Raw genomic sequence first — 17,970 nt, forward strand, 5'->3', positions numbered from 1 at the left:
CAACGAGGTCATGGGATTAAGAATAATGACATTCATCCCAGGAGTAAGGATTGAGCCCTTGGGAGAGTAGAGAAAGCAATAGGAGGGATAAAAAGCATTTATTTAGTGTCTTCTTTTGATAGCAGGGCTCTTTTTTAAATATACACTATCCTGATTTTTCATGTAAACCATAGAAAGTAATTTATAATACCCCATTTTTAACATGAGGAAACTGAGCCTCAAGGATATAAAATAACTTTCTCATGGTCACACAGCAAATAATTAGCAATGTGATGATTGCCCACATCTGTCTTTAAGCCCAGATTCTCTACTGCACCAGCTAATGTTTGTCTTTAGGGACTGATAGCCACAATAAAAGTGCAGCCTTGAAAAGCCGATGCAAAAGCATGAGTGCAAACAAGAAGGGAAATTTAGCCTGGCTATTTCTGTCTTGTGAAGAAGCTGAGTCCTGCACAGACTGAGACCATGGTCCAAGCACAGAATGCAGTAATGACAGGCAGAAGAAACTGTCTTCCTTACAGTAGGGTAGTACAGTGGTTACAGAACAAATGCAACATGTTGGAGATGGATAGAAGATAATGACTTGATTGCTACAAAAGAAAAGCACCTCCTACAATAGGGCAGAAAAACAAACAAACAAAAAATCTTCAAATGATGGACACCAGGCTTCTTTAAGTACATTGAGTGTCTGTGAAGCATATAAGGGCCAGCATAATTTAGGATAGTATATTCCAAGATTCATTCACTAATGTTCCACTTTCTTCATGAGTTTACATGTCCAAGTCTTAATCATACCATTATGGATATACCTTATTTTAAATCTATTGTTATTCTTATCAGTATGAATGGATTTCTCCTAATTAAAGCACTAGCTTTCCTTCCTGGAAGCCACTCTACTCATTGTTAAAGCTCATTTGCTCTTCAGTTTATTCAACTCATATTTATTGATTACCTTATATGTTCTAGGATCTGTCTACCTGATGTGGGTGGCAGGTGGGAGTGGGGGGAGGAAGTGAAGTTAGAAATGAGTAAGACACGGTTCCTCTTCAATAGGGCTACAGAATGTAGTTATCATACAATTTTAGACTGTTCAAAGAATGCTGAGAATGCAGGATTGAAGGAGTGCCAAACTTTGCCTGGAGGTGGTGGGAAACTTTATACAAAGGTAACCTTGAACAGGAAAGTCTAGATGAATAAGTAGGAGGAGTTCATCAAGTGGATTTGCAAGACTCATCTTCCTTGTGCCTTGGCTGGATTTTTTTTTAACTATTCTGATCATAATGTAAAAGACATAAATTTTTAAAAATTATGTAATTCAGTTCAATCCAATGGTTGTTATAAAGTTCTTGGATTGTTTAGAAACAATCATTTTATTTTCTATCTGATGAATCAAATAATGGAACTAAAATATAATAATACCTCTGTTGCATATTTTGATGTATAGTTCTTGTATCCATAATTTAGAATATAAGTGTGTTGTGTGCATGTATTTTTTCGCCTGAATACCTTTTTATATAGATTTAATGGAATAAAATGCCAAGTACTGTTACTGTTTATTTTTTCTTGTAAAAAAGGTATAACATAAAGTTATTAATGTGTTACTTACAACATTTGTTTATCATATATATTTTTTTTGCTTTCAGTGTAAAACTCTTTCTGGAGTCTGTGACCACATTATATCCCTGTCTTCAGATCCTCTGGTTTCACAGTCAGCCCACCTGGAAGTGATTCAGCTGGCAAACATCAAACCAAGTGAAGGGCTGGTAAGAGATACCATATTTTTCAAAGCCACCATCCATCGGCGGACAGCTAAAGATGTGGGCAAAGCAGCTTCTGAATATGGGAACCCATGAATTTTAACAAATTTTGAACATTTTGGTAATTTTTTGTAAAGGAGCTAGGTAGTCGGAGTTTGTCATAAGAAATTTTATAAAGATAAATGAAAATGAAAGAAAAGTAAGCATGGTGATTTCTGAATTACCCTGTTTACTTTGGTAATAAGTTAGCTTTTATTGCATTCTTTCACCTCCTACCAAAGTTCCGTTGGTTTAAAGGAAGTTTAAATTAAGAGTTTTTTAAAAACCATACTGTCACACCCATGCAAGTGGGTGTTTTGTTTGTTTTGCTTTGGTTTGTTTTGCTTTTAATAGGTCTCTCTTCCCTTAGGGTGGGTAAACTGAACATATGTGATATTCTTTATCACTCACATCCATTCTTTCCTATAAGGATGAGTAAGAAGGTAGTCTTGCCAAAACTACGCTAACATCCATGAGATGGATTTTTTTTATTATATAATAACTAGAGGCCTGGTGCACAAAATTCATGCAAGAGTAGGCCTTCCTACCTCTGGAAGCCGGGACCTGGGCTTCCCCCTGGCACCCAGAACCACGCTTCCCTCACAGCCCCTGCTTTGTCCGGAAGGACGTCCAGTCTAATTAGCATATTACACTTTTATTATTATAGATAAAGGTAGTCATCTTCTATATTCTGTTCACCTGATTTAAAAGTGTATTGTTTCTAAATGTAACCCAAGGGAGAGCTCTTCGTTAAATCTTCAGAAAGAAAACATATACAATTAATATTAAGGAGACAGAGAAAATGGACCCCTACAAAAGGTCTGCTTCCAGTTACAAGACAGGAAAAAAAAACAAAACAAAACAAAAAAACAAGAATCTGGCTGGAGAACATCTTACCTATAGATAAATTTCCCAAGAGTACATACAATTAATGATATTTTAGAAAATAGATATCTTGGAAATTAGCATTAATAATTTAATTCAGAATATATATTATTAAAGATCTTTAAGCAGCTTTAGTTTTTATGTGGTGTTTCTTCTTTAATTAAATATGTATGCATACAACTCTTTCAGAGGGCAAACCGTTTATTGGCCACCAGTGATTTTTCAGTTTGAAGCCTTCTCTTCTATAGAGTGACTTTTCTTCTGATATTTGGAAATTTACTTTTGGATAACCATAGTTCCTCAGGCTTCTGTGGCTTTTATTGATATTTTCATGGGATGACGGAAAGCAGCATATCAAACATAGCCAGCAATCATGTCATCATTGTAACCTATAAGTGTTATATCTAACTTCAATTAATTTTAAGAGCTTATTTGGAACATGTATACACATATTTGAAGTAATACTTATGATTTTAAATTTTTACTATTCCTTTTAGTCCAATTTTATTTAAAGCATCTTTCAACCTATAGTATAAAAATTTTTCTTTCTACAACTCCCTTTTCAGTTGTTATGAAGGAAGAGAACCTGTCTAAACATGATTTGTAGAGTGGGAAATTATGAACTAACTAGGGCCGTGGTCGGCAAACTGCGGCTCGCGAGTCACATGCGGCTCTTTGGCCCCTTGAGTGTGGCTCCTCCTAAGCCTTAGGAGTACCCTAATTAAGTTAATAACAATGTACCTACCTATATAGTTTAAGTTTAAAAAATTTGGCTCTCAAAAGAAATTTCAATCATTGTACTGTTGATATTTGACTCTGTTGACTAATGAGTTTGCTGACCACTGAACTAGGGGCACAGTGCATGAATTCATGCACTTTGAAAAGAACTGTGGGCAAAGAGGCTGCGGTGGGCACAGGGGCAGGTCTCAGCCCATCCTCTGCACCCCTGCTCGGCCCCTCCCACCACAGCCCCCAGTTCCCTATCTGCCCGCAGCCCCGCTCCCACCACCACCGCTCCCATGCACTGACGGTGCCGGCCTGCTCACAGCTGCTGACAGCACGGCGTCAGCACCAGTAGCAGGTGCGAGCGGCAGCTTCTGCCCTGATCACCCCTCAGGAGCAGGGGGAGGTAGAGAAGCCCTCAGGGGCGATCAGGGCCAGCAGCCACTCGCACCCACTGATGGCATCAAGTGATCAGGACCAGCACCAGGCATTGCCGGCAGTGGGTGCGAGCAGCAGCTCTGGCACCAGCAGCAGGTGTGAGCACCCGGTGGTACCATGGCATGCAGGAGCAAAGAATTTTCAGTAACCACCAGAGGCTCACCTTGATGACAGCAATGAGCACCCTGCCTTGATCTGGCACCCCTACTCACCTGCTCCACCATCCTGCTTCAGTCGATGCCCACTATGTTCCATGCTCTGCCACCTGCTGCCAACACCTGCCATGTTCCATTTGCCCACTGGTGGTCAGCACACATCATAACGCTCGGTTGTTTGGTTGTTCTGCCGTTTATTCTATTTGCATATTAGGGTTTTATGTAGAGAGATTATTATGTTAGACTGGGAATCAGGAGGCATGAATACAAATCACTTACATAAATATTTCTGTGAGTGTGATCTGGGAGATGTGGAGGAGTAGATTTAACTTCCTTGGCCTTGATCTATTCATCTGTAGAATTTTGGGAGCGGGAAGGGTAAACTAGATCATCTTTAAAGTTCTCTCTAGTTCTATGAGCCTGCAGTTCTAAGGATGGAATTGTTCTGAGAACAGAGCCTGATTATTTTCCTCTAATTTCTACTGAAATCATGGGGAATGGGGGAGAATAGGTACGTGAAGTGAGTCAACAGGATGCTAATTAATGGACTTTAGGAAATCTTGACTTTTTAAAATGAAGTTATAGCTCTGGACAGGCTTTTTATTTTTTAAATTTGAAAGAGGTAAATCTAGATCTGCTTTTGGGAATAGTCATAAACATAAAAGGCCAAGAAATGGATTCAGTTAAATTGTCTGGGAAAGAGCTAGAAGATAGAAAAGAAGAAATGTGTTTAACATTTACCAGGTATTTTCCTCACAACTCTATACAGTAGGTATTAATCTTCTCATTTAGCAAATGAGAAAATGGAATCACAGATATTCTCCACTTTGTCCTGTGTCACATATAGGTAATATACAATAGAGGCAGGGTTTCCATCCAAGTAAATTTAAATGAAGTGCATCTGAATAAAGCTTATTCCATTATCCCATATATAAACTGGGAATTGCTAAAGTGGGGTGTGAAGAGTTTAGGAGGATGACAGCAGCACTTCATTGGGAAGATATTTCAGATGGAAAAAAAGAAAAAACTAAAATGTTGAATATTCATAAGCGTTAACTACAAAACTATTTCCTATTGTTGATGTTAAAGGGGAGATGACTAAATATTTCACATGACTTCATTTTTTTAATTAGAAACTTTTAATTAAGTTTACTCAGTCACATTTGAAGAAATAGATTTGAGGGTTTTGGTAACATTTAGCTTGTGCTTAGCTATAGGAAGTGTATAAATGGTAAATGAAGGAAAGAAATAGAAAGTGGTGGGAGAATACCAAGCTTTAATGAAGTTTAAATAGTTTAGAAACAGCTGCTGAAGGTCTTCTGCCAGTTTCAAAACAAAGGCAGAAGGTAGCTGCTTTGTTCTTTCACTGATAAACTGGATAGATCTTTTATCAGCTCTCTACCTAATTAGTCAAATCTCCTAGGATATCTTAGATTTGAGAATCCTGAGCATTATAAGGAATGGTGGGAAACACGTTTATTTATGATTTAAAAATATGGAACTAGTTTCTAAAATGCTTTTAACAACAATCAGCAGAAAATTAAAGAAGGAAATGGCATCTAAACTAGATTAGAGCCAACAGCTAGATTGAAGAGAAAATAAAGGGTGTTATGGGCTGGGGTCATCTTTTGGGGAAGCCTTGGCCTTAGAGAGTTCTTTTGCTACTTAGGCACTTGGACTTTCTCCATATATCTCTTATTTCATTGACTTGATTGTGAGGTTTGTTTGGCTTCCATTGGTTAACCAACGTTTGGGGTTTGGGGATATAGTGAACCAAATATCATTTTGGCAAGCTGAGCAGGAAACAGGGAGCTGTTCAAGTAAGCTCCAGAATTAATTATTTTTTTGGGGGGGAGGGAATGAAAGTTTTTTCATTAAATGAAAACAGATTTGTCTCAGTTCCAGAAAAGAGCCATTTGAATTATGTTTTCTTGTTGTTTCACCTTTTCTCAGAGGTGAACAAGTGATCATAAGTAGTTTTGGAATCTGCATTATTCAGAAGTTGATTAGTTCAAAGTTCACCCAAGCAACTTGTTTCTTCTCTTTCTTTTGGTGCCTCATTTTTGGCCATTTTTTCTCATTGGTACCCCCAGAGGGAGATCAAAAGGATGAAGAAGTTAGTTTCAATTTTTAAAAGCAGTTACAAAAAATGGTTTATTGAAGTTAGAAGTGAAAGTATTACATAAAACCAAATATCTTCATTATTTGTAGCATTTTAAAAATGTGCTTTAGTTCCATTCTATTTCTTATAACTATGAAGTGTCTAGAATTGAACTATGTATACATAGTTAGATCTTTTTAAACGTTTTTATCCATCTGAAAAAATTAGTTTTAGTATAAATTATATAACACTTAATTATGCATAAATAATGATGAAAGCCTCTTCCTATAACTAATAGATACTTGCTTTAGCTTACAATTGTCATTTTTAAGTTCCTGATATGCACAATAATTACACATAGACTTTATCTCCAGAATCATAACTAGATTATCTCCATGAGTTTTTATTATCCCAATAACTATAATGACTTTTTCTAAACATTTATTATAGGATACTAGACTTTCTCTATGATCTAATTATTTATGAGATTATTTAGAGCTCTTGTCAAACACACTAATTCATAATCAATAATACACAGTGTTGAAAGAAGTGTGGAGAGAAATATATTCAACTTTAACTTACAGTTGTCATAAGAGATGGGTGATTAAAGTAAATTGTAAAATATCATATTCAGTTACTCTTTATAACCGCATTGCACATAATACATGTTTGCTGATCATATATGCATAACCCATAGACACAGACAACAGTGAGGTGATGGCCAGTGGGAAATGGGGGCGGGAGCTGGGTGGAGGTGGGCAAAGGGATAGGAGGGAATGGGGACATCTATAATAGTGTCAACAATAAAAATAAAGTTTAAAAAGGGTTCTTAGTGTTTAAAAATAAATGTTGAACAGTTCATGTTTGACTTTAATATCTATAGTTGCCAAATAGTATATTATATAAGAAAAGTGAAGGAGTACCACTGCCCTAACTATTAATCAATAAATCAGGAGCCTAGTGTTGAAAATATGGTACGGAGTCAGAATGCCTTGGCTTAAAAACTGACTTCACCACCTTGGGCAGATTCCTCAGCCTCAAAAGCTGCTGTGAAATGAATATCAAATACTTAAAACAGTCCCTGGCACATTTTAACAAGATATTTAACAAATAATGAGTGAATGATTGTTTTGTATGTCCAAACAATATATATTGCGGGTTTTTGCTGTCTTTTTCTACTTTATCTTCTCACACTTCCTCTATTTAAAAAAACTAAAACCAAATTTAGTGTTTAGCTCTTACAAATATACTTTAAGATTCTTTATTAAATATGTAATTTTGTTAATCCTCAGGGCAGGGGCAATAACTATAAAAATCTTGTCCTCTCCTCTGCTGAGTTCTATAATAGCATCCTTATATTTACCTTCCAATATATAATGGAATAAATAACTTCAAAAGTATGTTTTACACTTGTTACCAATGTAAGCATGAATATTACCATATGGTCATTGCCAAGGACTACTAGCCAATTTCTTAATTAATTTCTATTTGTACTTGTGTTGAGGTTAGTAATTTATTTTATATAGTGAAGAACTTTCACTTAAGAAACGAGTTCATAGGTAAGTAAACATCTTTTAAAATTACATTCATTTTGTTTCACATTGGAGAGCCAGGCTCAACCATTTTTGGAACCGTTACTAGCATTTTGAACACAATGAGATTATTGAAATGACTTTTCAGAAATAAAATCTACATGGTGACTTTTTAATAATTCCATACCATCAACTTTACTGCTTCTTGTTTTTTTTTTTTTTATTTCTTACATATTATCAATGAAAACACATGTATATTTAGGTCTTTAGATATATAACTAACATAAAGGTATGGGAAATTAACATTATATTTCAGACTTTAAGTTTATTAAAATTGGTATTTTTTAAAAATCAGTATTTTGAAATGCAAAGCACTTTTATATGTAACGCTTAGGCAGTTTTCCCCAAAGAGAAATTAAAGTAACGGAATCTTCCTTAGAAAAGAAAAAAAAAAGCCATTCACAAAAAATAATCTATTTTTTCTGATTTATTTAAATAAAAATATTTAAAAATTTTAAATATGAATACTTTCTTGTGATATTTTTTCCTTTAAAGTCCTATCACTGTCCATAATTTAAAGTTTTTGTTTGCTCTAAAAGTTTACACAATTTCAGGATTTCTGAATATTCTTTAATTTTAATGAAACTTTTTCAAAAATGACTTTATTTAAATGGAAAATGGAATCCCATCCTCTTTATTGGGAGAAGTGGTTGCCACACATTACCTCTTAATTACTGATATAGAGATGATTGGATGTAATTATTAAAATGGCATCAATAAGAAATAAAGGCAGAAAATGCAGGATACCACAAAAGAGCAGGAGAAAAAAAGTTGATCTTACCAGTATTTTATCACTCTTCTGTCTCTTTAGTTGTAGTTGAAGTGGCTCTGTAGAAGCCTACTTTGTGTTATGTAATATGTATCAATTAAAATAAGCTTAATAACATACCAATGTTTGAATTTTTCATTGTAACTTTTATTTTTCCACAGAACATATAATACAGATTTGGGGGCAGTGAGGTGTGTTCTTTCGTCAGGGTATTGCATTATGATACTGCATTTCATAGGCGATTCACTTACCAAGTAGTTATTTGATTAACCTGTGTATAGCTTTTTGCGGGGAAAACATTAGAAGTCAGCACATTCATATAGGAGTTTCTTACCAGTTTAAAGACATCATTATTGAGTCATGAATTCATTCCTGGGGCATATGGCAATTTTAATTTAATAAGGTGGTCAACAGGATTGTAATAACTATGTATAGTATCAGGTGTGTACTGAAAATATCAGGGGGAATACTTTATAAGATATATCATTGTCTAACTGCTATGCTGTACACCTGAAACTAATACGAAATAATATTGAATATAAATTGTAATTGAAAAATAATTTTTTTAAAATTTTCAACAAAATAATAATTTGATAGAGTAATTTTTGTAAATGAGTTATGATATACTTGGAAACATTCCAGTTGCTTCACTTTTTTTCTGATGCTGTTTTTTTCTTAGGGTATGTATATTAAATCAACGTATGATGGCCTCCATGTAATTACTGGAACTACAGAAAATGTAAGTATTGTAACATTTCAAAGGTTTGGTTTTTCCTTGTATTGTTAAACAACTTATATGTCTTACATAATTACATTTGACTTTTGAGGGCATGAACTAATTAGGAGACAAAACTAAAAAGACATTGAGTTAGTAATGTCTTTGGGAGAAATTCAGTCAGTTTATTTAGTTTAGAATAGCTATTTACTTAAAGTAAATCAGATGTTTTCTGTTTGCAGCCAGAGATTTGTCCTTGTTAATACGTATTTTCTGTTTCATGACAAGTTATTGCAACATCCAAAAGAATCCATTTCCATCTGTCAAATAGTTTATTTATATTAAGAAACTTAGCTCACATAAGAAAGAAACATCACATAAGTCATGCTTTCTGAATACTTGGTGTATATTTCAGCTTAATTTAGTGGATGGAGCATGGTATAGCTCAATGGTTTTCACAGTGAGGACCTCCCTGGACAAGCAGTATCAGCCTCCCTTGGGAACTTGTTAGAAATGCAAATTCTCAGACCCAGCCAGTAAGAACTACTGCTAGCAGTGGGTCAGAGTGTGAGGTCCTACAAGCAGTTCTGCAGCTTAATGGCGATGTAATTTTTGGCAAATCACTTACCCTCTCATTAAATTGTTTCCCTAATCTATAAATTGGAAATAATATCATATATACTACATACCTCACTAAATTGTTCTGAAAATCAAATAAGCTAATAAACATGAAAGACTATGCTGTAAGAGCTACAGAAATGTGAAATCATCGTGTTGGGCATCAACACGATCAGTATAATAGACTTGAATTGCATAATAAATCATTATTCCTGCATTGGATTGTCCCAGATATCCACCCTACTCTTTTAGAAGGTGCACAACTTTGAATTTGTTTCCTTTTAGAAATTCTGACAAATTGCATCCTTATGCTGTGTTCCTTCAAAGAAGACCGAGGTGGAATTAGTTAATCTCAAGTTTTATTGATCTCAACATTTTACTAGCATTTTCTTTTTAAAAATCAACATGGTCACCTAATTCTCCTATTACTTTATTTACTGATCCCCTCACCCCCGCTTCTCTGTGAATGATGAAATATATAATAATAAGTTAGAGTTAGACTGCTGTGCTGACTTCAATTCTAGTATTAAATGAGAGTTAAATGGGGTCAAGAATATAATTTAAATGTATGTTGTGAACTATTTTAATTTTTTTATGCAGAGAGATGCTGTAAACTATATGCTTTTCATTGATTGATCATTCTCATATACTTGTGTATTTATTTGTTCGTTTTAACAAACTTTTGTTATATTTCAAGCACTGGCCTAGGTATAGAAAGAATTTAAAAATTAAACTAGCTTTATCGTTAAGGAGTGCAAGTAGGGGGTTATCTATGAACAGGCTATAAAATTTGTGTAGATGGACAAAGGAAAGAATAGTAAATACTGCCAAGTGAAATCAGAGAACGAATCACAACTTAAGATTTTGAACTGTATCTAGAAGAATATGTAGGAACATCATCCCTATATTGTCTGTTGTCTAAAAAAATAAAAATTGAGTACTATGCATTGATCATATTAATTACTTATAAATATTTGATAAGTGGACAAGTTATCAAAGAAAGATGGATTCTGTGAGTGGTTCAGATATGAACCAAATATTAATAGTCCGTCACTTAATTCTTTTTTCTTTAAAATATTTTACTGTTTTTGGTACCCTTAGTCACTTACAATTGGGGTCATTTATCATTAGCTGCTCACTAAAGTGACTAAGTTATTTTGCTTTGCTGTGCCCTACTTTCTTATTTTCTCATATAGAAAATGAGGGATTTAAACAAAATGATCTTTAGGATCCCTTTTAAAACTGGAAGTCTATAATTTATAGGACTTAGTCCCTTTTTCACTTATATGTGCAAAAAGTTGTTTTCATTTCCTTGAATTTTGTGTATCAACTATCATTTTCTCTTATATCATGATTAGAGCCATTAGCTTGATATTTTTCTTTAATACTGTCCTTTAAAAAGATCAATTGTTAGCCAGATAGCCAAGGACTGACTCTATAGTTACAGCTCTATTACAGTAATGATTTACAAACTTTTCAGAATTGTTGCATGCTATTTGTCTGAATTGGTAATATACCCACCTCCTAAAGATACTGTAAAATAAATACAATATTTTTCTTATGACACTATTCTTAAGGTTGGGTTAACATCCTAGATGAACTACTCTCTTAATAGTATACTTGTTTTATTACTTTGTTCAAACTAGAATTTTCTATGATCTCACCTTGTCTTGAATTCTAGCCTAGGGCAAATAATTTTGTGAATTTTAAAATTCATTGATCTAAAGTTAATATTGTTTTGACTTCTTTGTCTTTTAAATAATTGGAAATGAATTTTTAAAAAGGAACTAGAAATCATTTTAAAGTAAATCCTTTCCAGGGTCTCAAAGGTAGCATTTTACTTTGCAATTCTATCATCATATCATTCTTCATTAGCTTTCAATAGATTCTAATAAATAAATACTACATTGTCTATAGTTGTATTTGATAGATAAATTAATACATACATAAAATGCACAAATATATTTTTCATTAAAACACTTTTTCTGTATATTCAAAAGTTCATACATATTGCAATATGTATAATCAATGATTAGTAGTCAGAGAAAAATAAAGAATAGTATTTTAAATTGATTACCCATACCTGTATTATAAAATTTCTATCTTAAATCTCATTTTAGTTTTCTAAAGATTTCATAAACTTGTCAATATTAGTTTACCAAAGTTGTTTTTTGCTTTTGTGTTTGCTTTTGTTTATCATCTTTTTTATTAGAATTTTTAACAAATGATGGAATTGTTACCTCTTGTGGAAATGTAGGCATTTTAGTTTATTTAGTGTGGTTTTGTTTGCCTATGAATTATACTGTATGAAAAATATGAAATGGAATGTTCTTATAATTAGACATAGAGAATCCTATCTAATAAAAGAGTAATATGCAAATTAACCATCACACCCTCATTCTGTCAGTCCCTCACAAAGATGGTTGCGACCACGGAGCTGGAGCGAGCAGGAGGCTTGGTTGCCCTGGCAATGGAAGAAGCCAAGCTTCCCGCCTGCCCTGGCCAGCCCTGAACTCCGCTCAAGGCTACAAAGTTTCAATTATAGAAGCTAAATAAATCCCAGATACCTGCTTCCAGCCTGCGGCGGTGGCCAGCCTGAAACCGCCATCAGCCCCTCACCCAGGCTGGCGAGGCCCCCCAGTAGGGCCCCCCGTTATGAAGGGGGCATGGCCAGCCTGAAAACGGCCCTTAGCCCCTCACCCAGGCTGGCCATGCCCCCAAGTGGGGACCCCCACCCCAATGGGGGCATGACCGGCCTGAAAACTGCCCCAGCCCCTCCCCCAGACCAGCCACATGCAGGAGCTGCCCCCTGGTGGTCAGTGCACTCCCACAGCGTGTGGTCTGCTCAGTCACAAGCCAGGCTGATGGCTGCCAGTACAGTGGTGGTGGCAGGAGCCTCTCCCGCCTCCTCAGCAGTGCTAAGGATGTCCGACTGCAGCTTAGGCCTGCTCCCCGCTGGCAAGTGGACATCCCCAAGGGCTCCCTGGCTGCCAGAGGGATGTCTGTCCCCCAGCTTAGGCCCAATCCCCCAGGGAGCAGGCCTAAGCCAGCAGGTGGACATCCCCCAAGGGATCCCAGACTGCAGGAGGGTACAGGCCGGGCTGAGGGACCCCCCAGAGTGCACAAATTTTTGTTCACTGGGCCTCTAGTGTTATATAATGTAACTGAACTAATGGCTGTTCATCTATTAATTTGCTTTTCTAAGTTATTTGGAATTGATAGTATTAATGATGAAATAAATTAGTAATCTAATCATCAGTTGACAGAGCTTTGGTGCTGATCATAGCATATACTTGAAAATGCTTATTTGCTAAAGATAATGTGAATTATTTGTATTAAATAGAAAGGATCAAATTTTAAAACATAATGTTTTGAATTGTATTTTTGAACCAGTTGCCTAGTAGAGCCTAGTAGAATTTGTCTATAAAGTTTGTACTGGGTACTACCAGTTATTATTTTCCCTTAATGCTCTCAGAAACATATTGGTCTTTTATAACAAATATCTATATATTTATTTGCATTTCTACTTCCTACCATTAGTTATACATAGAATGCAAATACTATATTGAATATTAGTAACCTTTTGTTTACTTAGTTTCTTGAAGATTATAATTAAATTATTGATCTAATATAAAGAGATGAACTTATTGTACTGTTTCAGAGAGAGGAGATGACTGATAAAAGTTATGTTCTGTATCATTTCTTTTATGTTAAATTTAGTCACCTGCAGATCGGTGCAAAAAAATCCATGCTGGCGATGAAGTGATTCAAGTTAATCATCAGACTGTGGTATGTATAATTACTTTATGAGTCAGTGGGAGGAACTAATATAAAGTTTTGTTAAAGCTTTAAAATAATATCAATTAAATGAAATACCTGTTTGTGTATAAAATAATTCAACAACCTTTTTAAAAAATAACTGAATGACTATTCCTCTTAATTATTTGATGAAATGTTAAGGCACAGTTTTTAAAGAACATCAGGAATGTGGGTGTTATCCTATATAGACAGCTATAGGATAACATTATACACCCCAGGGACTGGGATAATAATTTTGGAATAGAAATTAAAGTCACAATGCATACAAATTCATCCATTTCTTGATACAATTTTTAAGTCTTATTTTACAAAGTATTTAATGTCCTAGTTGATATGTTTTATAATAGCATGCCTTCCTTCATCTACTTTATCATTGATTTGTTCATTAAATTGCCTGGTAATTGATTTATTTTAAATGTCATTTTTTAAAAAAAATATTTAAACATTAATAGCTGAAATAGCACTTCCAATCCTAAAAGAGAACTACAGTGTTAGTTTTATTTTTAAAGAAATATGTTTTTATTGATTTTAGGGAGAGGGATAGAGAGAGAGAAACATTGGTGAGAGAGAAACATCATCTATCAGCTGCCTCTACACGCCCCTACTGGTGATCAAGCCCGCAACTCGGGCATATGCCCTGATCAAACCAGTGAGCCCTTGGTTCAACCAACGAGCCACATGGGCTGGGCTACAATGTTAGTTTTAAAACTATTGCACTTAATTAAATAAGTTCATAAAATTTTCTTGCTTTATGAACTTCACGGATGCTTTTCTAGGCTAAGAATGACAGTGACATTCTGTGTCTATGGTAGATTTTCAAGGGTTATTTTTTTAAATCTCAGATTTAGAAAATGAACATTATATGATTTTCATTTTAGACTATTTTGTGTCTAGGTTGGTTCACTTTGTTATCCTATCTCTGCCAAAATAAAATGATTTGTCTGAAAATGTAGATAAAATAATCTGATTATTAATATAATTATCATTTGCGAAAAAATTGTTTTATTCTGGTAAATATTCTTATAGGTCACTAACTCTTCAAAGCGAGTAATAATTTCCTGTTGTACCTTTAATTAAATTTGCTTTTGCATGTTCTAGTCATAGAAGTTTTAAAAAGAAAGGCTATTTTGGGGGAGATTAGAAGACTTCTGTGACAAATCTGATCTTTCTCAGTGATTCTGATCTTAAGGCAGAAGCCATTTTAATTCTGTCTTTGAATAAACTGAAAAGTTTGTGATATTTTAGAGAGACCCCTGAAAACTGATCATTAAAGTTATGATGTTTATTTAATGAGTTCATTATTTAAGGGAATAGAAGTTAATGAAAGTTTAAAAATTAAACACATGGGTGTGAGATTACTAGGAAATAATGCAGAATGTTGGTAATTAAAAAAGCCTCTTTATATGATGACAATTTTGATGATGAGAAAATTCTCATTACTAGAAACTATACAACGTGGTTGTCCTGACTAAAGTTACTTGTCCCCTTGTATGAGGATTTGGGTAGTGGGATAAAGCAGCTGCTTTATTAGACAGGCAGCTTCTCCTTCTAGGTTCATGTTGCCTCTCTTTCTCCAAACTGACCTTAACAGACATGACATCCATTGGATAGTTGGACCAATTTCCAGTTAGCCAATTCTAAGAGGGTAGAAATTATTCTCCAATGAAAAATAAATTGTTTAAAGAGTACTGTTTGTGGAGCAAAGAATCTGATATTTATCAAGTGAATATGAAAGTCTTTAAGTGCTACAAGTAAACTAATAAAATCTATATGGATTGATGATATTTAAATACTGTGAGAACATGTAAATGTATCTTTGCATCACAGGAATATTATAAAATATTGAAAACTGCACAGAATAAGGGTTGGGGAACTTGCTTCCAGTTTTTACGCTGAAATTGACTTATGGTTTTAGGAATCATTTTCCCTTTTTATAACAATAATAATCAAAGCCAAAACTTGGTGAGTTCTTGTAGTGTGCCAAGCATAATATTAAGTATTTTACTTATTTTATCATTTATTCTTTACACAGATCCTACAAAGAAGGTGTATGTGAAAATTGAAACTCAGAATGATTATTTAACTTACCCACAACTAAAACCTCTATGAATCTAAGGCCCATGCTCTTATTTTATTTTTATTATACTCCCTACCCAAACTCAAATTATAAAATTACCAAACAAAAGGGAAAGAATTCTAACAATCATCTAAGTAAATCTCAATTTACTTAGCAATTAAGTGGGACCAAGGATAAGAAGAGGAAAGTAAGTGAAAATCTACATAACTGGGGTAGAATCAGCTGAACTGAAATTAGAAATGGTGTTGAAATTTAAGTCTCTCACTTCTTTCCTGCAGATAGATATGTAAAACATCACAACACCAGGCACACGTTAGTGGCTTAATAAAAATTAACTTTTGTCCTCCCTCTCCTCCTTTTACCTGATACAACAGTTGGGCCAATCGGAGTCCAGTTTCTTGGCAGAACCTACTAATTGATTTTGGATAACAATGAAGACATTCTCTGACAAGAAAACTATGTTCATTCCATTAATCTAGTCTTCTTTAATAATGTGATCAATTACTAGATCTTTGTGTTCAAATGAGAGGCATATTTGTGGAATAATGGTACATTTCATAAAATACAGCCTGCTCTGCCCTCTTTTTCTTCCTGTAGCCTGCATTGTGGTCTATATAGTGCTTTGAATTTTTTATTAGACAATATTCAGAGGTGGTGAAATGGAAATTTTCTGGATTTTCTTACTATGAAAAGTTTGGTAGGTAGACAAATTAGTTGAAAAAGTATAAATTATTTGTAGTCTGCAATTACCGCTTCTATCCCTATCAGGGACATTAGAGGTTGGTTATGATATAGTAATTACATTAAAGTGTTGCTTAATACATTTGAAATATATATTTAGTATTTTAATCCAGTAATTAATTGGCCAAAATAGTGAGATATTGTTTATATGATTCTATACCAATTTCGACTCGATAATGAAAAGAATAATGTTCAGTTTTATATTTTAAATGTTATTAGCTCAGTTAGTAGTTGGCATTTACCTGTGATTCCAAAATTGCCTACTATAGTTAGTAATGTACAATATAAATTCTGATAACTATTCTTATTTTAAAATATATAGAAAAGCAATTTGAATTTTTTCCCTAAGACTCTGAGAAAGTTGAATGAATCACAGATGCATTCAAATACTATTTTTTAAAAAATTGTTAGTATGGTATATCTTCAAGATGTCCAATTAGATGTGTGTTTAGAGTTCCTTTTTTTTTTTAAAAAAAGTATATTTTCTTATTTGAAATGAAACTGGAAGTTTTATGTTCTTTTTCATGTTGCTATATTTTTATTGTAAGTGGCTTTTAAGCTTTTCAAATGAACATACTTCTGTGGCTGAGAAACTGTGGCTACCAGGTAGGAAGAAGAAAAAAATCATGAACATCCAAGCAAAGCAGACTGAGTCCTATTGCATGTCTTCCCCGCCAGTGAAGATCCAACTCCTCAAAGGCTGCTGGATTTTTTCCACTTCATCTGCCACTGCATCCCTCTTTCTGGGAGATACCTCGGCATAGCTTGAATCAGCAACTCTGCCCTCATGATGCACTTTTAACACGTTTTTTAGCTGATGAGACTACTTAATACTTATAGTTATCTATTTGGGCATATTCCTTAATGAATTTGTTAAATTTCTTGTTAATCCTCTTTTTGGTGTGTGTTCTACAGCTTCTATCCATCCTAAAAACAGATATTTTCTTCTTGGAAATATAATTGAAAAGAGTGAGATATGTGATGGTTGAGTCCAACATTTGGGGAAAAAATCATTTTATTTTGAGTAAATATTAAAAAATATTCCTATTATTTTGAAAGGTCTTCTGGAACCTGGTGACTACATTCCATCAAGAAATGGTTTAATAGATGTGGCTATAAAGGCTACTGGAATGGAAAATAACCAGTTTGGGATAGTCAAGAAGAAGATAGACTGCAGCAAATAGTCAGGATGTTGGGTATTGACTAGGGAGAGATGGAAGATGAGTACTATAAGCTAGTGGTTCTTACAACCCCCAACTGGTGAACATTGTTGAGCAAGATTTAAACTGGTAATGGCAGAGGGTGGAGGGGATGGAAGGAACAAATTAAAGGACTATTGTGTCATCTATAAAGTTCATTCTGACTTCATTTTTATAATTCTCAAAGGTGTGTCTGTTACTCTCTTATTCTCATTCTAGTCTTCCATTTTTCTCTCTATTCTCTTCCTCTTTTCCTTGAACCCAGAACAACAGTATCGATTAAAGGGAAAGCCAACATAGAATGGATGGAGAGTGTGCTGACCCATTAAAGCCCAGATCCCC

The 17,970-nt window shown here is 34.4% G+C and overlaps 1 protein-coding gene across 6 annotated transcripts in view; it reads left to right on the forward strand.

The window, feature by feature from the left end:
- The window catches only part of CNKSR2 (connector enhancer of kinase suppressor of Ras 2), a 246,582-nt gene that overhangs the window by 98,632 nt on the left and 129,980 nt on the right, over nucleotides 1-17,970 (forward strand). For all 6 annotated transcript variants that reach the window (XM_006752987.2, XM_006752988.2, XM_006752989.2 and 3 more), the window contains exons 6-8: nucleotides 1,644-1,763; nucleotides 9,139-9,198; nucleotides 13,513-13,581. In XM_006752987.2, the coding sequence (XP_006753050.1) occupies nucleotides 1,644-1,763; nucleotides 9,139-9,198; nucleotides 13,513-13,581 (249 nt within the window). The remainder of the gene's footprint in view (nucleotides 1-1,643; nucleotides 1,764-9,138; nucleotides 9,199-13,512; nucleotides 13,582-17,970) is intronic.

The sequence above is a fragment of the Myotis davidii genome, unplaced genomic scaffold (genome assembly GCF_000327345.1).
Source record: "Myotis davidii unplaced genomic scaffold, ASM32734v1 scaffold930, whole genome shotgun sequence".
NCBI lineage: Eukaryota > Metazoa > Chordata > Mammalia > Chiroptera > Vespertilionidae > Myotis > Myotis davidii.